Source organism: Cebus imitator, unplaced genomic scaffold (genome assembly GCF_001604975.1).
Source record: "Cebus imitator isolate Cc_AM_T3 unplaced genomic scaffold, Cebus_imitator-1.0 Scaffold13, whole genome shotgun sequence".
NCBI classification, from domain to species: domain Eukaryota; kingdom Metazoa; phylum Chordata; class Mammalia; order Primates; family Cebidae; genus Cebus; species Cebus imitator.
The window spans coordinates 10,398,078-10,420,243 of record NW_016107328.1 but is presented as its reverse complement, the minus strand read 5'-3'; the positions used below and the strand labels follow the sequence as shown (position 1 = coordinate 10,420,243).

At 37.1% G+C, this 22,166-nt stretch overlaps 1 protein-coding gene across 1 annotated transcript in view; it reads right to left on the bottom strand.

Annotated features, from left to right (window-relative positions):
- Positions 1-22,166, bottom strand: part of GPHN (gephyrin) — a 339,003-nt gene that overhangs the window by 6,271 nt on the left and 310,566 nt on the right. Inside the window, exons 20-22 of the mRNA XM_037728619.1 lie at positions 12,440-12,513; positions 6,825-6,889; positions 2,848-2,951 (exon numbers count right to left, since the gene is read on the bottom strand). Coding sequence (XP_037584547.1) covers positions 2,848-2,951; positions 6,825-6,889; positions 12,440-12,513 — 243 coding nt within the window. The remainder of the gene's footprint in view (positions 1-2,847; positions 2,952-6,824; positions 6,890-12,439; positions 12,514-22,166) is intronic.

Genomic DNA, 22,166 nt, shown 5'->3' with positions numbered 1-22,166 from the left:
TTTTTTTTTTTTTTTTTTTTTATTAGATGCTTGGGAAGTGTTTCTTATTGTGTACTGAAAATAACAAGAATTTCACCTCCAACCATAAGTAACCAAGGATATAAGGGAAATGTTTGTTCTAAACTGATGTTCTTCTGAATGCTTTGGTACAAAAGGATGATATTTTCTTTTTGTTAATTTTTTTTTTAGAGGCAGGGTCTTGCTTTGCTATGTTGCCCAGGCTGGTCTGAAACACTTGGCCTCATGCAGTCCTCCCATCTGAGCCTCCTGAGTAGCAGGGGTTATAGGAGTGTGCCACTGTGCCTAGCAAGGATGACATTTTCTGCACTGAGACATAGAATGGCCACATCAGAGTCTAACAGTATGATTTACCAACTGCAGCATTTAACGCTGACTCCCACTTCCTGAAAGCAGCTAGCATTGGTAAAGGCAATGACTATGGCATCTATTTTGAAGAACAGTAATAAGTGGTGTGTAAGATGTAAGTTGCATCTTTTATGGTCAGAACATAGAGAAAAGATTTGTCATGTTTCAAGGAAGTATATAGGTTTATGCTTTAAAGTGGCAGTTGTGTCAGTAATGATGTGGGGGTGATTTGGGGAGCTAAGAAACAAAAGGAAACACATAGCCAAGCATACTAATGACCCATACTGGCCGTTCCAGTGACACTGCTGTGGGAGAAAGGCATTTCACTGATTTTTCTTGTATGACTTTTTAATATCCTTTGCTGACAGGAAATGGGCAGCATCAAGAACAACATATCAAGCATGAGTCTGATTACAGACTACCATCTCATCTTTGTGATCAGAACAGATGGCTACCACAGTGTCTGTTTTAAAGAAGAGATGGTAAAAGTTAAAATGAGAAATAAATGAAAGGATTCAAAAGAGATCTGCAAAGTCTAAGGGAAGCTTCCTTTCTCTCTCTCTCCTATAATAATGTGGATTTTTATTTCCTTAATTTAGTAAATATGAAGATAGTAAATTCAGTATTACTGGTTTGACTGTCTAAATCTAAGCTTTATGACTCTGACTTCTTACTTGATCAGAATCTGAGTAGCTGGGATTACAGGTGTGCGCCATCACGCCCGGCTAATTTTTGTATTTTTAGTAGAGTTGGAGTTTCACCATGTTGGTCAGGCACGTCTCGAACTCCTGACCTCTTGATCCACCCACCTTGGCTCCCAAAGTGCTGGGATTACAGGCGTGAGCCACAGTGCCCGGCTCAGAATACTTTTTATTCATACATGGTTTTTATTTATTTTTCCACTTAATTTCCAATTTGATTATCATTCTGTTTATTGAAAAAATAGTTAAATTTTTCATGAAATTTTAAGAAAAGGAGATTGTTTCATATCCTAGTCCATAAGTTCTTAGTATATAAAAAGTCAATGTTAAGACTATTGAAAGCCTAGATTTTTTAAAATGTTTTCATTCTCAGAGCAATATTTTATTAATATTTTATCTTTTTATTTTGAGACAAAGTTTTGCTCGTTTCCCAGGCTGGAGTGTAATGGTACTATCTCAGCTCACTGCAACCGCTGCCTCCTGGGTTCAAGCAATTCAACTGTCTCAGCCTTCTGAATAGTTGGGATTACAGGTGCCTACCACCATGCCCAGCTAATTTTTTCTATTTTTAGTAGAGATGGGGTTTCACCATGTTGGCCAGCTTGGTCTTCAACTCCTGACCTCCTCAGGTGATACACCTGCCTTGGCCTCCCAAAGTGCTGGGATTACAGATAAGACCCACTGCACCTGGCCTAATGTATCTTCTATGTTTTTTGTTCTTCCTATCAACTAATCATTGCATTCTGCCATATCTGATTTTATTTTGGAACTCTTGGAAAGTAATGGTTTGGTATTGTAGTTTATATTGCTAAGGACATTACTCATTAGTCACATAGAAAGTGTATAACATAATTAGTTGAGTAGTAGTAAATCACATTGAAGTTAGTGTTGACGGAGAAGGAGACCTAATTTCCAAGAGACTTTTACCATAGTATAATATTTCTCAGCCTTAGCAATCCCTTCTAAATAATATGGTTACCTTTTCGCTGCTGAATCATCAGAGTCTCTCTCTAGTCCTTTGTCTTCTGAATTTTTAAAAGTTTATCATTGAAGTCACATAAAGTGAGCAGGTTAATTGCTGTCCCTATGAGTTTGCATGGGAAAAAGGGAGTTTTCTCTTGTTCTTGACAGGTCTAGTGATAGGGTAGTGCCAGATAAATCCTATTGACTGTTTTGTCCTTAGGTATCACTCAAGTTTTTAAGCCGTACTTGCTGGATTCGTATATGGATTTCTATCTGGAGAAAATTATTCACTTTAGGCTGGGCACGGTGGCTCATGCCTGTAATCCCAACACTTTGGAAGGCCGAGGTGGGCGGATCACCTGAGGTCAGAGTTCAAGACCAGCCTGACCAACATGGTGAAACCCTGTATTAAAAAATACAAAAAATTAGTTGGGCATGGTGATGGGTGCCTGTAATCCCAGCTAATCAGGAGGTTGAGGCAGGAGAATTGCTTGAATCCAGTAGGTGGAGGTTGCAGTGGGCAGAGATTGCACCACTGCACTCTAGCCTGGGCAATAAGAGCAAAACTCCGTCTCTAAATAAATAAATAAATAAATACATACATACATAAAAAATAAAATTATTCACTTTAGACGTCCTGAAAGAGAATAAAAGGGACCCTTTCCTCTACATTTTCTAGTACACAAGGGAGAATATAATCACATTTTTCATCAAAACTAACATAAAACTCTAGATATTTATTTTGGGCAGTTAGAAAATCATATCCCTAACTGTTATCAGGCTTCGATTTTGGTTTCTGGTCATTAGAAAACATTACCCTTGCTTTGATGATGGTTGGCCGAGGATCCAAGATGCCCTGCATCTTTCTCAGTGCAGGCACAACAAAGAGATTGCAGGTGACCACAGCTGATACAGGATTCCCTGAAAGTCAACCAAGCAGTTATTTATAATACAGTGTGTAAGAATTTGCCAAATAATTATGTTTGTCTATATCTTCTGGTATTAGAATGTGACAGAAGTGACTAGGCACTATTTTCCCTCTTCTGAATGGCCTTGAATCCAACCAGAACAGAGGTATATATAGTCAACTAAATGCCACAGGGGATGTAAACATTTGGGTCTTTCAGTAAAATGGAGAATTCTGATGCCCAGAAGCTGTTTAATACCATTTGTTTCTGCTTTCCTCAGAGCCAGTTGAAAGCCATTACTTATCTTGTCTTAAAGCCATTTAAAAGTTTTATATATCTACTTGCTATTTTTTAAGCATTTAAAAATTATAATATTACAAGCTTGGTATCAAAAATGAAAAAATATAAATAAGCATAAGGAAACTTATTTATAATCTTCTCTGCCTAGGTGTTTCTTTAAATTAAAAAAAGTAAAGCCAAATGATTTAAAATGTGTCTTAAGAACCTGGAGATGAATACTGTTATGGATTGAATTCATATAATAAAGTTATAACTCCAATATGATTGACTATATTTGGAGTTAGGGCCTTTATGGAGGTAATTAAGGTAAATGAGGTCATAAGGGTGTGGCCACAGTCCAATAGGACTGGTGTCCTTATAAAAAGAGAAAGAGACACCAGGAGTTTTCACTAAAACATTGCTGTCTACAAGCCAGGAAGAGAGGCCTCACTAGAAGCCAACCTTGCTGGTACCTTGATTTTGGAATTTCATCCTCCAAACTGTGAGAAAATAAGTTTCTGTTGTTTAAGCTACCCAGTCTGTGGTATTCTGTCATGGCAGCCTGAATAGACTAATACAAATACCAAATTCTTTTAAAGTTATGAGAAGAATTTGAGGAATTCCACTATGTCTTTCCAAGAAGAAATCTAGGTGTGTCATATACTTCAAAAGAGGAAGGGTGGGCTGTGAAGAAACAACCACTGGGCTGTATATAACAGATTTGATTTCTTGTGTGGCATTGTTATCTAACCAAGCTGTGTGATCTTGGCAAGTTGCAGAGTTTTTTGATTCTAACTTTACTCATCTATGAAATGAAAGGTTGGACTACATGAGTCTCAAGATCTTTTCTGGTTCTAAAATTCCAATTGTTTTCATACTTTTATACAGTTCTATGTAAGTATGAATGTGTATATCCTGGAGTGGGGAATGGGATACTAGATTTTTAGGTTTCCTTGGCATGGCTAAATACTGCTTATTGCATCGTCAAGTTAAAAGGCAATGGTCAGTTTAGCCTATTATTAGCTTGAATCATATATACAATTCTCTCTTACCTACAAAAGCAGTTAAGAATAGATTTTTAAGGTCCAAAAAGTGACAAGTGATACTAATAATTTCAATGGAAAAATCAGTTACTTTCCCTTGCCTCAAAATACAAGGAGATAGAATTTTTTTTTCCTGGAAAAGCAAAACAAAAAACCCAAACAAACATATAAAAAAGCCATTGTTCATCAATGATTATAAACTCTTTATAATACTACTACTTTATAAAATTATTGTATAAAAAATGAATTTCTCTAATTATTTTAGAAGCAGGGTCTTGCTATGTATGAAAAAGGACTGGAAGGATTGACATCGAAAACTTGTAATAGTTGTTATCTACCTACGTGTTGGGAGATTATGGTTAACATTTTTTTATGCTTATCTATATTTTCTAATTTTTAAAATAGTGAGCATGTGTCACTTGAGCAGTGTTAAAATGTCAAAAAAAAAGGAAGTAAATACATAAAACTTTGATTTAAAACTTGTCGAGATTAGGGATGGCTTTAAATGCATGGCCTGCAGGAAAGCAGAAATACACTTTTGAAACTGAAAATCCTTTTAAGGCTGGACACAGTGGCTCATGCCTGTAATCTCAAAACTTTGGGAGGCCAAAATGGGTGGATCGCTTGAGCTCAGAAGTTGAGACCAGCAAAGGCAACATGATGAAACCCCGTCTCTACAGAAAATACAAAAGTTAGCCAGGGGTGGTAACAAGAGCCTGTAGTCTCAGCTACTTGGGAGGCTGAGGTGGGAGAATGGCTTCAGCCTATGAGGCAGAGGTTGCAGTGAGCTGAGATTGTGCTACTGCACTCCAGCCTGGGTGACAGAGCTAGACTTTGTCTCAAAAAAAAAAAAAAAGAAAAAAAAGAAAATCCTTGTAAACTGAACCTCTGCACATTCTACAATCTGAACATGTGAGTTTCTGCTGCCCTCTGTTGGTTCACTCAGGCTGAGCAGCTAAGGTTTCAAATTAAAAGTACGAATTTGAAAATAGGTTTTAATTTTATAACATTTTTGGCATAATGGTGAAACAGGTTCCCACAATAATATTCTTTGTTATACTATCACTGGTGGTCTGAAGTTTAAATCATATCTTCTGTAGACAAAAGAGTCTCTTCCAGGCAAAATGAAGCCAGGGAAAGGAGCACATTTCTTTATATAATGGCGATCAGAGCATCCACAGGAATTATGAAAGGTCCTAAGGAGTTTCATGTCACAGATACCATCTGAGGACTATTTTACTTAAATGTCCTCTCTCTTAAAATTGTCTATATGATAGAAATCGAATCTCTTTTATGCTTATATAGGGGCTTAAAATGTTTTTAAAGTTTAACATTTTTCTGCCTGCTTCCCTTTCTTTACATCTCCCTTTTGAGATTTATTTGACATAAAAAGCAAATAAGTAACCTAAAGTCATGAGATTTGTAAATCTCAAAGAAATAAGTAGGTTCTTTTCTCTCTTTTTGAGACGGAGTTTTGCTCTTGTTGCCTAGGCTGGAGTACAATGTCACGATCTTGGTTCACTGCAACTTCCGTCTCCTAGGTTCAAGGGATTCTCCTGCCTCAGCCTCCCCAGTAGCTGGGATTACAAGCATGCCCCACCATACCCGGCTAATTTTGTGATTTTAGTAGAGATGGGGTTTCATCATGTTTGGCCAGGCTGGTCTCAAACTCCAAACCTCAGGTAATCCGCCCACCTTGGCCTTCCAAAGTGCGGGGATTACAGGCATGAGTCACTGTGCCCCGACATAAGTAGGTTATTTTCTAAAGGAATCTGTGCCAAACAATAAAGGGCTGAATGGAATGATCAGAGGATAATTTTAAAAGTTAAAAAAATAACAAATAGATGCACAAAACTTTTAAACTCTTAAAATTTATCAAGATTCATCATGACTTTAAATGTATAACCCCAAATGACTAAAAATTTGAATTTAAAAATCCTCATGAACTCAATCACTTTGCTTTTTCTGTAATCTGAACATGTGAGTTTCTGCTCATGTTGGGGCAAGGGTGGGAATGGGGAAGTTGTAGACTGATGATGAGTGGATTTGGCTGAGAAGCACTAGTTCTAGTAGCCTGGCCTTTCCTCTTCCCTCTCCCCTCAACCACCCCAAATCTGGCAAGGACCAGAGGCAGCTTTCTATTTTTTGATTTGGTATTTGCATGGGTGACTCAAGGCCCTTTGGCCTCTAGAGCACAATACTTCTGGTTATGAGAGGTATTAAGCTGCTAACTTCGACCAATTTCCTGTAAGGAAAAAGCAGGTGCCCCAGAAAGATCTAGTGACAGCTAATACTTGATTATCATCTTAGGATTTGGAACGTGCTTTGATATATATTATCTGATCTGACTTTCACACCAACCCTATGACGTAGATATTAGTTTTATTTTATAGGTGAAGAAACCTCCTCAGAGTTTGATTGGTCATTTAGAAAAGCTGAGACTAGAGCCCAGATCTTTCAGATTTCAAACCAAGCGATCTAATAGGGTACTGGTCACATAAGAAGTTAAAAAAGTTTTGGCTATTTTTCCAGAAAAAGCAAAGGAAACAATCTGTTATTCTTACCAGGTAGTGCAAAGATTATTTTTCTTACACCATCAATATCCAAAGTTGCAAAGGTTGTTGGCAAGCTAGAAAAAAAAAGTCACTTGTTAGTGATTGCTAAGCATTATGATGAATACATTAAGTACTCTAGTTTTTTTGTAATCTATACACATATATAAAAAACACCTTTCTGTTGACTCGCCTTTACATCTTTATACTCTGCAGTATTTCATAGACATTTAAATAGGTTTGTTTTTAGCATTTTCTGTTTTCAAGTAACCACACTTTCTGGCTTAAAGAAAATCAGCCTGCTTTTTTTTCTTCTTGTCAGTGCCATAGAAATGGACTCCAAATCTTGGAGTTTTCAAGTTTTCCCACCCCTCTAGTCAATAATGTTTATACTACTTTTGCTGGCGATTTACAACAATCATTCTTAAAAGCAGAAGACTAACTGATAATATGTCTATTAGATAGTTGCCTTTGTTCAAGATGAGTATTTCTTAACTTTTTTCTTTCAATCTTGCTCCTTCTGTGTTAGCCTTTAAAAACTATCCTTAGCATAGACATAAACACTTCTTATCAGGACATTATTTTTGAAATGTTAAATATGACTAGAATGAAATTAATAGTAATTTTAAAATGTTCTCAAATTATACTTCCTCAAGATTTTGACATGAACTCTTATCATGGGAGGTGGGGTGGGAGGAGTGAGTGGCATAGAGTGGGCAGTTGAGAATAGTGTTTTTTTTTCTATTAATTACCCTTTATATAGAATTTTAGCAAAAAATCTCATTGTATTAATGAAACTTAAGCAATGTGGAATTGTTAGGGAATACTGAAATTTTCACACAGATGAAATATTAACCTTTTAAGCACTCAAATTGTTTTTATTTTTACTTTTTTGCAGGTCGAGCTTTCAAAAATAGACCACTCATTACCTTTTGCAATAATATGGTGACACTGACTCTTTGATGATTTATAGCCATCATTGTTAATGTGTTCTACTCTGCTGTACTACAGTGATGTTAGGTCACAAGAATACTATAGATTGTTTTCACCCAGAAGCCATAAACCCACATTGTAATGTTTCTGTAGTTCTTGTTTCTTGTTTCTGTTTTTTTATTCCTTCCTTCCCCAATTTTTTTTTTTTCCTGTGGAATCCTGTAATACGAGACTGCTATCATCTTGACCATTAAAGGTGGTTTTAAGTTTGAGAACCGGAGAATAGTAGCAATAGTGATATTGTTAGGATGAAAATAATGTACAGTAACAATAAAAATATATGTTTTTATTTATTTTTTGAGACAAGGTCTGGCTCTGTCACCCAGGCTGCAGTGCAGTGGCTTGGCCATGGCTCACTGCAGTCTCAATCTCCTGGGTTCAAGTAATCCTCCAGCCTCAGCCTTCCAAGTAGCTAGGACTAAAGGCATGCACCACCATGCTCAGCTGATTTTTTTATTTTTAGTAGAGATGAGGTCTTGTTATGTTGTCCAGGCTGGCCTTGAACTCCTCAGCTCAAGCGATCCTCCAGTCTCAGCCTCTCTAAGTGCTGAGATTATATGTGTGGGCCACTGGTGCTGACTAAAATATCTATTTTTAAAGTAACATCTATGCATCACATTCATTATTTCATTTAAGTCTCACAACAAGCTTATAAAGTAACAATTATTATCCCACTTTATATATGAGGAAACGTTGAGATTCAGAGAGATTAAGCAATGTGGTCCAAGTCACTCAGCTACTAAGTGGGGGAACAGATTTGAACTAAGGTTGTTCTAACTTAAGCTTATATTTGGATAAAGATCTGACAGGATGGTTATGTAGTGGTAGTATATGATCTTTGGACACCTATTTTGGCTATTCCGAGGCTATTTTTGTTTGTTTGTTTTTGCATACTTCTTGATTCTTTGCTGTGTTTTAGAAAAATGAGATTCGATTTTTTGTTTGTTTTGTTTATATTTTTAGCAGAGACAGGGTTTTACCATGTTGGCCAGGCTGGTTTCGAACTCCTGACTTCAGGTGATCCACCTGCCTCAGCCTCCCAAAGTGCTGGGATTACAGGCATGAGTCACCACACCTGGCTGAGATTAGGTTTTGATACTGATTTATGGATAAGTTATTTGATAATTATTAGTTATGTGTGATGAAAATAATTTCAAAGATTTGTTCTTAATAACAGCTATGCTCACTGTAGATGACCCAATAAAAATAGTAATTGGTCGGTCTGGTTGCTAATACTCCAGAGGTTTTTCTGAGTACCTTTGTCTCTAAAATGAAAGAGCTTAATTGCATTCTGAAAGAACTGTTATGTGGAAATAGCAAAGCCAAATTGTATTTGTTTGGTTTGTATTTCTTTTTGTTCTAATATTAAGTAGCAATTACCTTAAAGTTCTTATTACCTTTAGACAAGTATAAAATTCTGGTGAACTAAAAGAAGCCCATTCAAACTCTGAAACTACTTTATTTTAGCAAACCCACAGATAATAACGAGGAGAGAATGTATAACAGTTTCTTCCTTCCACTGTATTTAAAGCCCATTTAAATCATAGGGCCAGTTTAAGCAATCTTTTGCATCTTGCAGGTAGGTAATGTAATTTCTGTAAAGGTATTCATTTTAAATAGGATTCCATTACAAAAAATATTTTGTTATTATGCATTGCTATCATAAATGTCCTATTGCTAAACTGTGAATTTTTTGTTTAAGCTCTAGAAGCCATTTCCTTGGAACTCAACCTATTATTCAGTTCTCCACTTTAGATCAGAATGTAACAGCATTTACACAATGGCTGAGGTCACAGAGTGTTCTGATTTTAAGGGAGAAAATTAAACATTAGGAATTGATGAACTGCTAAAGTTGAAGTGAGTGGTAAATAACGATTGAAAAAAAGGGTATAAAAGTTATCACAGGCACTGAGAATATTTTAAATAATAGATACTATATAATAACTTCTCTAGAGGTGAGTGCAAGTTATGTTTGCTTCTTTCCCTCTGCAAACGAAACATCAATTATTCATTATTATTTTTTTGAGGCAGGGTCTCACTCTGCTGCCCAGGCTGAAGTGCAGTGGCACTATCATGGCTCATTGCCACATCCACCTCCTGGGCTCAGGTGATCCTCCCACGTTAGCCTCCCAAATAGCTGGGACTAATTTTTGTATTTTTTGTAGAGATGGGGTTTTGCCATGTTGTCCAGGTTGGTCTCCAACTTCTGGGCTTAAGCCCCATGGCTTCCCAAAGTGCCATAAGCTGGGAATATAAGCTGGGAATATACATGTGAGCCACTGCACTCAGCCCAATGCAATTTGTGAGGTTTTGAGAAGCACATTCATATACTTTTGGGATATCCTCTGTATTCTAATCAAATTAGTAATGCCCATTGGCTCAGAAAAAAAAAAAAACAGGTATACCCAATAGCATAATAATATTTGCTAAGACAAAATATTCTTCTTTTTTTTTTTTGAGATCGAGTCTTGCTCTGTCACCCAGGCTGGAGTGCAGTGGCGTGATCTCAGGTCACTGCAACCTTCACCCCCCAGGTTCAAGTGATTTTTCTGCCTCAGCCTCCTGAGTAGCTGGGACTACAGGCTTACACCACTACGCCTGGCTAATTTTTGTATTTTTAGTAGAGATTGGGTTTTATCATATTGGCCAGGCTGGTATCGAACTCCTGACCTATGATCTGCCCGTCTTGGCCACCCAAAGTGCTGGAATTACAGATATGAGCCACCGTGCCTGGGCTCAAAATATTATTGATAAGAATGATCTAGATCCAATAGTTTCTTTCTTTTCTTTCTCTCATTTTTTATTTTTTGAGACAGGATCTCACTCTGTTACCCAGGCTGGAATGCAGTGGCGTAATCTCAGCTCACTGCAACCTCTGCTTCCCAGGCTCAAGCGATTCTCTGGCCTCAGCCTCCCATGTAGCTGGGACTAATGGCACGAGCCACCAACGCTTGGCTAATTTTTGTACTTTTTATAAAGACGGGGTTTCATGATGTTGCCCAGGCTGGTCTGGAACTCCTGAGTTCAATCCACCTGCATTGGCCTCCCAAAGTGATGGGGATTACAGGGATGAGCCATCATGCCCAGCCCAAATCCAACAGTTTCAATAATAAAAAGGCCCTGTCAGCAGCAGCCATATTGGGGCATGCTCAACAGGAAACTACAGAAATATATTGCCAAGAATTTTATCAAACTGTGGACAAAGCTTTAGGGATAATCTTAGTTCTATACTAAAAATGGCCAAATCATGGAGGTAAAGCCTGATCTCTGTCCTAGAACTGACTTATTAGGAGGGCTAGCTTGACAGTTTAAAGGCTTTTGAAATTTGTTGCTGGTTCCCATAGCTCACGTATAACAATTGGGAAGCCCCTACTCCATCCCCTCCTAGGTTTAATTAGCAGTAAAGCATCATTAGTGTTGTCCCCGACAGCATGGGGTGTGGTGTGCTGGAACTCTCAGCCATACAGTTGAGGTCTTTGAACAAGAAATCATAGGCTAATAGAGTAGCAAAGGTCTAAACAGATAGACTATTTCTTAAAGATATGGCCATATATGTTTCACCAACACCAAAATTTGGCAGCCTTTGAGGATTTATAACTGACTTCAAAATCTCCATCTTCTTTAGGGGTTATTAGTCTTTAAGAGATGTGAAAAATCATGGTTATTTTTCTTTCCTCCTGGGAGACAGTAGGATGCAGTGTGAAAGCCTACTTAACGAAACATTCTTGCAAAGGAAAAAAAATTAAACCTGAATTTAATCAAGCCTTTATATCTTTCAATCTATAGCATGTATCAGTGACAGAGGAACATACCTAAGGAAGTAATAAACCGAATACATTTATCAGGACACGTGATCCATTTTGTCTAGCAAGGCAGTGGCACAACAACAAAGAGTGGGGGCAGAAAATGTTCTCATTTAATAGAGGCTTAAACAAATACACTGAATGGACCTCAATGGAATCCTTATGAAACAAAACTTATAAAAAGGCATTCTTTCTCTTGATATGTGGGAGAAACTTGAATATGATCAGGATATTAGATGATATGAAAATATTTATTTTGTTAGATGAGAAAATAACATTGTGATTATGTAAGAGAATGTTGTTGTTAGTATTATTATTTCAGAGGTATGCCAAAATGACATGCCTAGAATTTGCTTTTAAACAATCCAGCCCCCTCTCTCCACTAAAAGGCAGGGTGGGGTAGGGGTATTGATAAAAAAAAAAAAAAAAGAAAAATGTTGATAGTTATTGAAGCTGGGTGATGCGTACATGGGGTTTGTTGTACTCCCTACTTTTTTGTATATTTGAAAGTTCCCATATTAATTATTTTTTAAAATAAAGAAGCAGTGTGGGGGGAAAAAAGAGGAAGAAGGAACTAGGCATGAGAATTAAAAAGGAGAAAAAGTTTGGAAAGTTGCTGTGTTTTGTTTAGACCAAACTCACTGACTCATAAAGAAGATGAATGCCTATTTCATTAGGAGCTGCGCTTATGCAAAGGATCCTAATACTATATTTCTTTTTTTTGTGTAGTTAATTCATAGTAGAAAACGTAAAAAGAAGGCATTTAAAAGTTTGTTAGTTAAAGCAAGCCAAACCAACCCCATATATGAGATAACAAGATTATTTTCATACCCTGGTTTCATAAAAACCCTGCCAAAATGGATCTGAGCATGAAGATCAATGTCCAGCACCTGCTTGAGATAGTCCTGCAAACATTAAAAATAATCACTTTACTTTCAAACATTTTAATATTAGACTTTCAACACTTTAAGTGAACATTAATTTATAAAATTGAAAAGAAACATCTGTCTTTTAGTCAAGTTGATTTGCTTAACACAAATATTCCTTCATTCTTCAAATAAATAGTTGCTTAACACCTGGTATATATGATGAGTACCAATCTAGGTGCAGGGGGATACAGCCTTGAACAAAAGAGACAACGTCCCTGTCCCTGTCCTCACTGAAAGTACACTCTGGTAGGGGAAGTTAGACAAAAACAAAACAACTGCATTAATGTATAATATCATTAGCTGATGAGTTACTATCTCTCTTCTGAGAGAGAATTTTATGTCTGAGAAAGGATGTTAACAAATATGTCTTAAGTTGTGCCTGGGCAAGGAACCTTCACTTGTGTGTGAAGGTTGGCTTCACATCATTTGGCTTAATGATCTTAAAGCCATATACATTCCTTGAAGAGAGACTTAAACATATGCCCACAGAGTATTTAGATCTGTCAAATCTAAATAGCTCAACTAAAACGAAAAACAGGGAGGAAACTCTAAAACAGAAAGTCAAGGGAGTTTAACTGCTCCAACTTTATATTCTAGTATTAAAACTAACCTGTGGCTATGACCAACCCACAGTGATATTACAAAATCTGATCTTTGGAAATGGAATATAACACGGCGCTGCAGCTGGTATTGTAGACAAAAAGAAAAAAATTACGGTCCTTAAAATTTCTCTTAAATAATACAAATCTAGGTCTATTACTATTTTTTTTTTTGTTTGGTAATCTAAGAGTAAGTCCAGTAACCTGCCTACATTTTAAATATTTCACAAGCTATGAGATACTTTTATTTTACAAATGTGTTCTCTTCTCTATCTCTACAGCCTCAGCCAACATCATCTCACTGAGATTACTGAAATAGGTCTCCTTGCTAGTAGTGCCACCCTCCTCCAATTCATTCCTCCCGCAGTATTAAGAGAGATCCTCTGAGACAAATTTGATCAAGTGACTATATAACACTTTAGTTTTATATAGCGGTTTTTAGGAAAAAGTGTCATCTTTTAAATATCAAAGATTCCTGTATTTTCTAGCCCCCCAATCATTGTTCTTATCCAACAATCTTCTTTCCACCCAGTCACATTCCTATCAATCTTACATCATCAGACTACACTGTTCTCCCTCCCTCCCTTTCCTTCCTTCCTTCTTTCTTTCTTTTTTTCTTTTTTCTTTTTTTTGGGCAGAGTCTCACTCTGTTGCCCAGGTTGGAGTGCAGTGGTATGGCTCACTGCAACCTTTGCCTGCCAGATTCAAGCCATTCTTGTGCCTCAGCTTCCCAAGTAGCTGGGATTACAGATGTGTGCCACCATGTCCAGCTAATTTTTGTATTTTTAGGAGAGACGGGGTTTCTGTTTTACTCGCCTTGGCCTCTCAAAGTGTTAGGATTACAGGCATGAAGTACCGAATCTGCCCAGTTTTTTAAGCTCTCGCCTCTAGTCTTTGAAAACGTTCTTCTTTCTGCCTTGAATTCTCTTTCTACCCTGCAGTCTATCCCACCCTTATCTTGGTCTCAGTCATCTTCTCAGCCTCCTCTGAACTCCCAAGACTGGGGAACTAAATGAAAAACTGATTATTAATATATATATATATATTTTTAGGTTATTAGATATAATAAATTTGTAAAGGTTACATATTCCTGATGAATTAACTCATTTAAAATAATAAAATGTCCCTCCTAATGTCTCGTAATCCTTTTTATTTTAGTTTTCTCTATTTGTCTACATAAAAATATATTATAAAGCCAGGCACGGTGGCTCATGCCTGTAATCCCAGCACTTTGGCAGGCCTAGGTGGGTGGATCACCTGAGGTTGGTAGTTCGAGACCAGCCTGACCAACATGGAGAAATCCCATCTCTACTAAAAATACAAAATTACCCGGGCATGGAGGCACACTCCTGTAATCCCAGCTACTCGGGAGGCTGAGGCAGGAGAATTGCTTGAACCCAGGAGGTGGAGGTTGCGGTGAGCCAAGATCATGCCATTGCACTCTAGCCTGGGCAATAAGAGTGAAACTCTGTCTCAAAAAAAAAAAGAAAAGAAAAAGTTGGGATTACAAAACATGTATTATAAAAAAAAAAAAAACTCTGATATCAATATAGCTACACCAGCTATATTTCATTATAACTTTTCAAATCTTTTACTTTCAGTTTGCTATGTCTTTATATTTAAGATATGTCTCTTATAAGCAGCATATGATTAGCTGTTTTTTAAAAAATCCAGAATGACAATGTTTAACTGAAGGATTCAGTCTATTTATATTTAGTATAATTTTTCTTTTCTTTTTTTTTTTTTTTTTTTTTGAGACAGAGTCTCACTCTGTTGCCCAGGCTGGAGGGCAGTGGTGCCATCTCGGCTCACTGCACCCTCCATCGCCTGGGTTCAAACAATTGCGTGCCTCAGCCTCCTGAGTAGCTGGGACTACAGGCACATGCCATCACACCCAGCTAATTTTTGTACAGAGACTGTTTTCATCACATTAGTGAAGCTGGTCTCGAACTCCTGGCCTCAAGTGATCAGCCTGCCTCAGCCTCCTAAAGTGCTGGGATTACGAGTATAAGCCACCGCACCTGGCCTACATGTAGTATGGTTACTGCTATATTTGGTTTTAAAACTATCACTGTACTATTTGTCACTTCTATTTTGTTTCCTTTCTTCTTCTTCCATACCTCCCTTAGGATTCATGAAATATTTTTTACTTAACATTTTTCCCCTCTATTAGCTTGTAACATATTCTTTTATTATTATTTTAGTAGTTATTTTAGAGATTACAGTATACATCGTTGACTTATTACAGTTTACTCAGAATTGGGCTTTTAAAAATCACTTCCCAGACAATACAAGAACCTTAAAACATAACAACTCAATTTATGCCTTTCTACTTTTTATGCTGTTGTGCGTATATACGTTATATACACTTTAAGCATATACGTATGTGCATGTATATGTGTATATTTTAAGTATATTTATTGATTTATTGTATATATTTTCTACACATATTGATAATATATACTTGACATATTCACTGCATAGTATTTATATTTTAAGCCTCACATTATTATTTTACACAATCAACACTTATTTACATTTGCTGACATGTGAACCCTCTTTAGTTCTTTCTGCATTTCCATGCTTCCATAGTCCTTCTACCTTAAAAAACTATTTCGTCTAGGTCTGCACAGTTTCTGTTTGGCTGAAATTGTCTTTATTCCACCTTCATTTTTGAAGTAAATTTTTGATGTCTATACAGTTCCCTATTGGCAGTATTTTTTTTTTCCTGCAGTTTACAAATCCCAGTCCATTGCTTTCTGGATTCCATCATTTCCATGTATATCATTTGTTAGTTTTATTATTGGGTCCTTTGATGTTAATACATCCTTCTGGTAAAATTTTCTCTTCGTCTTTGGTTTTCAGTAGTGTTGCTGATTACCTAGGTACGGTTTCTTTTATTTATCCGGCTTGAGATTACTAGAGCTCCCAGAATTTCTGGCTTGATGTTTTTTTTTTTTTTTTTTAATGGAGTCTCACTCTGTCACCCAGGCAGGAGTGCAGTGGCATGATCTCAGCTCACCACAACCTCCGTCTCCTGGATTCAAGTGATTCTTCTGCCTCAGCCTCCCAAGCAGCTGGGACTACAGGTGTGCATCATCATGACTGGTTAATTTTTGTATTTTTAGTAGAGACGGGGTTTCACCTGACCATATTGGCCAGGCTGGTCTCGACCTCTTGATCTTGTGATCCACCTGTCTTGGCCTTCCAAAGTGCTGGGATTACAGGTGTGAGCCACTACTGGCTTGATGTCTTTTATTGATTTTGAAAATATCTCCACCAATATTTTAAATATTGATTCTGCTCACTCTCTCTCCCCCCTCTCCTTCTTAGACTTCATTTACATATATGTTTGACCTTTTGTCATATCTCACGTGTCTTTTATGCTCTTTTCCATATTTTCATCCCTTTTCTAAAATTTCCATTTGATTCTTATGAATAGATTCATTTTCTAATTAAATTACCCATTTTCTCATCCCTTTTTCTTAAACATATAATCATTATTTAAAGTCCATGTGGGACAATATAAATATCAGCATCATTTTTAGGTCTACCTTATCAATTGTTTCCTATCTTAATTTTTAGTCATTTTGCTCTACCTATGGCATGTCTGATAACTTTTCAAATTGAAGCCCAAATGTTAGGTATGAAAAGATGAAAAGGCTTTGGACAATGATATATTACTACAAAAAGAATTTGAGGTCTTCTGGCAATTAAGGGAAACTCAAATCATCTTGATATAATCAAGGATTGAGATAGTCTGATGCTGGATTTCAGTCTCTGTGAAGGCTAGTTTATCTCCAGTTTGTCTTTATTCCTACAGTACATCCCTTCAAGGGTTTAAGCTGAAAGCCTGAGTTATTTACCAGGACCCCTCCTCTATAACAGGTCCTAAACTCACAAAACTGATGAAAATTCTGCTTATTTCATTAACTTCTTAGCTACCCTTTTTAAATGAGTGGCTTCTTTGCTTCCTGTACCATTGTAGCGCTCATCCCACCTCACTCCTGGCTTAGGAATTAGTAAATCCTTTGAGGAAAAATATAGTGAAGAATTCCAGTTTTACTTCTGTGTGGTTTACTTTTCTTTAGGATCTTAGTGCCCAGAATCCTGGCTGTCTTAGTTATTCTCTTCAGACATCTGCTTTTTCTTTTCTTAAAAACTTTTTATATAGTTTTTATACATGTTCTTGGTGGGAAGATTGGTCCAAATATGCTATTCTATCATAGCAGAAGCAGAAATCTCCAGATCTTTTTTATATGCTCTTATAGTACTAACTGCTTCTAACATCATGCACTTAGATTATAGAGCAATTGCTTTGATAGTAAAAATATGTATCCTTTGTTAAACTATAAAGTTCTTGAGAACAGGAACCTTCTGATATATATGTGTATTTATACTTAAACAATGAATGCTTAAGGAATAGCATACACCTTTCACTCATTTGTTAGTGCACCAAACATTTTTGAATGCTTATTATGTATTAGGAATTCCATATGTGCTGGGCATTTAATGGTAAAAAAGGAACATTGTCCCTGACACAAAGATATCCTGTTATATTTTACTGGAGGGAAATAGCCAAAAATACATAAATTAACAAATAAAATAATTATAATTTGTGGTATGTGCTATGAAGGAAATAAGCAGGTGCTGGGATAGAAAATGATGGGGTGGGGTGGAGAGCAGGAAAGGTCATTTTAGAAGAGGTAGTGATATATTAGCTAATCCTTGAAGGATAAGAAGGATTCAAGCATGTGAAGTGTAGAGGGAAGAGAATTCCAGAGAAAGGGACAGACAAATGAAAGCTTCCAAAGTGGCAAAGCGTGTACAGAACTGAAAAGGCAATGGATGGTACTGAATGGGCAGGGGAGAGGTGTAAGCTGAATGTGAAGAGACAGGCAGAGGCCAGAGCTGCAGGGCCTTAAAGGTTATGATGCAGAGTTTGGAAAGCAGATGCTTATATATTTACCAAATGAATGAAAGTATTTTATTTTATTGCAAACAATTGTTTTTAAAAATAGCCCTTTTCATTCTTTTTGAACATGAAGGAGTGCTTCATGTTCCTTGTGACAGACAGAAAACTTGTAACAGACATAGTGATAAAGGTTGAGAATTATCATTGTTCTTATATTTTTGTTTGCCTATTGAAGCAGCAGGATCTTTGTCTGATATTCTGAAACCCAAAGTCAGATGAGAAGAAAAATGAATGGATGAAGGAGTAAGTCTCTTCCCCAATTCAGTTAAGGAGAAACACCAGTGGTCAGAAAAATTGTGCAAGACTTTGAAATGGGCAGAAAAGAATACTGGGTGTCCAGTGCAACACCTACTTTCTGGTTATCTGCATTTTTCAGCTATTTTACAGCAACAAAGCTGAATAAAACTGATAGGAAATGCAATGGACTGAATGTGTTCCTCCCTACCCCCAAATTCATATGTTGAAATTCCAATCTCAGTGTGATGGTGGGGACTTTGGAAAGTAATTAGGTGATGAGGATGGAGGTCTCATGAGTAGAATTAATGCCATTATAAGAAGAGGCCATATGAGGGTAAAAGGAGAAGTCAGCTGTCTGCAGCCTGGAAGAGGGCCCTCACCAGAACCCATCCATGCTGTGAACCTGATTTTAGATTTCCCAACCTTCAGAACTATGAGAAATAAATGTTTAAGCCACCCAGTTTGTGGTATTTTTTGTTTTTTTGAGACAGGGTCCCATTTTGTTGCCTATGCTGGAGTGCAGTGGTGTGAACACAGCTTACTGCAGCCTTGATCTCCCACCTCAGCTTCCTGACTAGCTGGGACTGCTGGTGCTCACCACTACGCCCAGCTAATTTTTATATATTTGTAGAAAGGGGGTTTTGCCATGTTGCCCAGGCTGGTCTAGAACCCTTGAGCTTAAGTGATCTGCCCACCCTGGCCTCTGAAAGTGCTGGGATTACAGGTGTGAGCCACCGCACCTGGCCTTTGGTATGTTTTTAATAGCTGCCTAAGCTAAGACAGTGAGCATAATTTTTATCCAAAGAAATGCAAATGGATTCTGTCCAATGGAGATGTAATTGATTAGGTTAGGTGGGTATAGATCAATTTTGCATCTATAATTAGTAAATATTATAATTAGTAAATTATATTAGTAAATATAGTTAGTAAATTAGTATATATAATTAGTAAATTATTTCAGCATTCTTGATTACTTATATGGGTGTATTCTTTGAATTCTCCTTTGAATAGGTCAGAATATCTTATTTATTTGCTCGTTGTTGAGTTAAATAAAATATTTGAAACGTTCATTTTATATATTTATGGGATTCATAATTTTTTTTTACACAGGCAAATATGTAAGATTTTAAAATATAACATTTGCTAAAAGTAATTGATCATTTAAAGAAAAATAATGATATAGTGAAGGTTCTAGAATATATGTAAATATGAAATTTATGGCAAGTGTGGCACAGATGTTGAGAGGGGAAAAATGGAAGTGTATAATTGTAAGATTCTTATATGTGAAATAATAGTATCACTTCTAGGTAGAATATAAAAGTTACACATACTATGAGCACTTACGAAACAACTAACTTTATTTACAAAAGGTACAGTAAGTAAGCCAAGAAAGGAGACAAAATCAAGATTAATGATTTTATCTATAAAAAATTAGACTTTAACAATTCCAGAGGCTCCACTGAGATGCTCCACTGATTCATTGGACAGAACCTTATTGCCAGAGAATTACACTTTACGAGTGGCTTAAACCTGGGTACAGGGCAGACATGGTGGCTCAAGTCTGAAATCCCAGCACTTTGGGAGGCTGAGGTGGGTGAATCCCTTGAGGCCAGGAGTTCAAGACCAGCTTGGCCAACATGGTTAAACCACATCTCTCCTAAAAATACAAAAATTAGCCAGGCGTGGTGGCACACGCCTGTAATTCCAGCTACTTGGGAGGCTGAGGCACAAGAATTGCTTGAACCCAGGAGGCAGAGGTTGCAGTGAACCATGATCACACCACTGTGCTCCAGCCTGGGTCACAGAGCAAGACACTATCTCAAACAAACAAAAAACAAAAGCAAACAAAAAAACCCCTGGGTACATCTCTCCTTGGTTCCTGGAATGAATTCCAAGCAGCAATAAAACTATAAATTTGGTAACTTTTGGTTTCTCGATTTTAGCCTCTGTATTCATGTTGGTTCTGTTTTTGTTTCTGCACGCAGCCAATAAGGTATTGCCCCTTGTGGCTGGAGTGATTAGGAATTTGGTTTTATGGTCTAATCATTTGGTGATCTCTGTAAAAGGATGATAGAATCTATTTTGTTTGGGTAAGAGAAGACAGAGAATCTGGCTTATTAGTCTTGTTTATTCCTCTTATTGTCCATTCTGAAACCAAATCAATTAAGATTTTTGTACCCTCTAGGAAAGAAAATAGCTCTTTATTAGTGGACTGATGAATTTTTATGGCTCTGTATTTACTCTTGACTTCCAGCTCAAGTTGTAAGTAGAACTGAAGCAACTCTCTGTGTGTCCATGTGTCTGTAATACAGAAAAGCATTTACTTCATTTTGTGAGTGTAAAGTGTTTTCCTTCCTATTTCTGTAAGGTATTCATAAATTACATTTTCTTTTCTTTTTTTAAAAAATTTATTTAACTTTGGGTGCATACTGTATCTGATATTTCTCCTCATGCTATCTCTCCCACCCTACCCTCCCTCCCCACCCCCTGCTGTCTCTCCCCTACCTCCCACCAACTGCCCCCAGTATGTGATGCTCCTCTCCCTGAGTCCACGCATCCTCATTGTTCAACATCCACCTATAAGTGAGAACATGTGGTGTTTGGCTTTCTGTTCTTGTGTCAGTTTGCTGAGAATGATGGTTTCCAGATTCAACCAAGTCCCTACAAAGGACACAAACTCATCATTTTTTATGGCTGCATAGTATTCCATGGTGTATGTGTACCACGTTTTCTTTGTCCAGTCTATCATTGATGGGCATTTGGGTTGGTTCCAAGCATTTGCTATTGTACACAGGGCTGCAATGAACATATGTGTGCATGTATCTTTATAGTATAACGATTTATAGTTCTTTGGGTATATGCCCAGTAATGGGATTGCTGGGTCAAATGGAATTTCTATTTCTAGATCCTTGAGAAATCGCCACACTGTCTTCCACAGTGGTTGAACTAATTTTCACTCCCACCAACTGTATAAGAGTGTTTCTATTTCTCTACATCCTCTCCAGCATCTGTTGTCTCCAGATTTTTTTAATGATTGCCATTCTAACTGGCGTGAGATGATATCTCGATGTGGTTTTGATTTGCGTTTCTCTAATGCCCAGTGATAATGAGCATTTTTTCATATGTTTGTTGCCCTCATGTATGTCTTCTTTTGAAAAGTGTCTGTTTATATCATTTGCCCACTTTTTGATGGGGTTGTTTGTTTTTTTCTTGTATATCTGTTTTAGTTCTTTGTATATTCTGGTTATTAGTCCTTTGTTAGATGGGTAGATTGCAAAAATTTTTTCCCATTCTGTTGGTTGCTGATTGGCTCTAATGATGGTTCTTTTGCTGTACAGAAGCTCTGAATTTTAATTAGATCCCATTTGTCTATCTTGGCTTTTATTGCCATTGCTTTTGGTGTTTTAGTCATGAAGTCCTTGCCTATGCTTATGTCCTGGATGGTTTTGCCTACGTTTTCTTCTAGTGTTTTTATGGTGTTAGGTTTTATGTTTAAGTCTTTAATCCATCTGGAGTTAATTTTAGTGTAAGGTGACAGGTAGGGGTCCAGTTTCTGCTTTCTGCACATTGCTAGCCAGTTTTCCCAACACCATTAATTAAACATGAAGTCTTTCCCCCATTGCTTGTTTTTGCTGGGCTTGTCAAAGATCAGATGGTTGTAGATGTGTGGTGTTTCTTCTGGGGCCTCTGTTCTGTTCCATTGGTCTATGTCTCTGTTTTGGTACCAGTACCAGGCTGTTTTGATTTCTGTAGCCTCGTAGTATAGTTTGAAGTCAGGTAACATGATTCTTCCAGCCTTGTTTTTTTTTTTTTTTTTT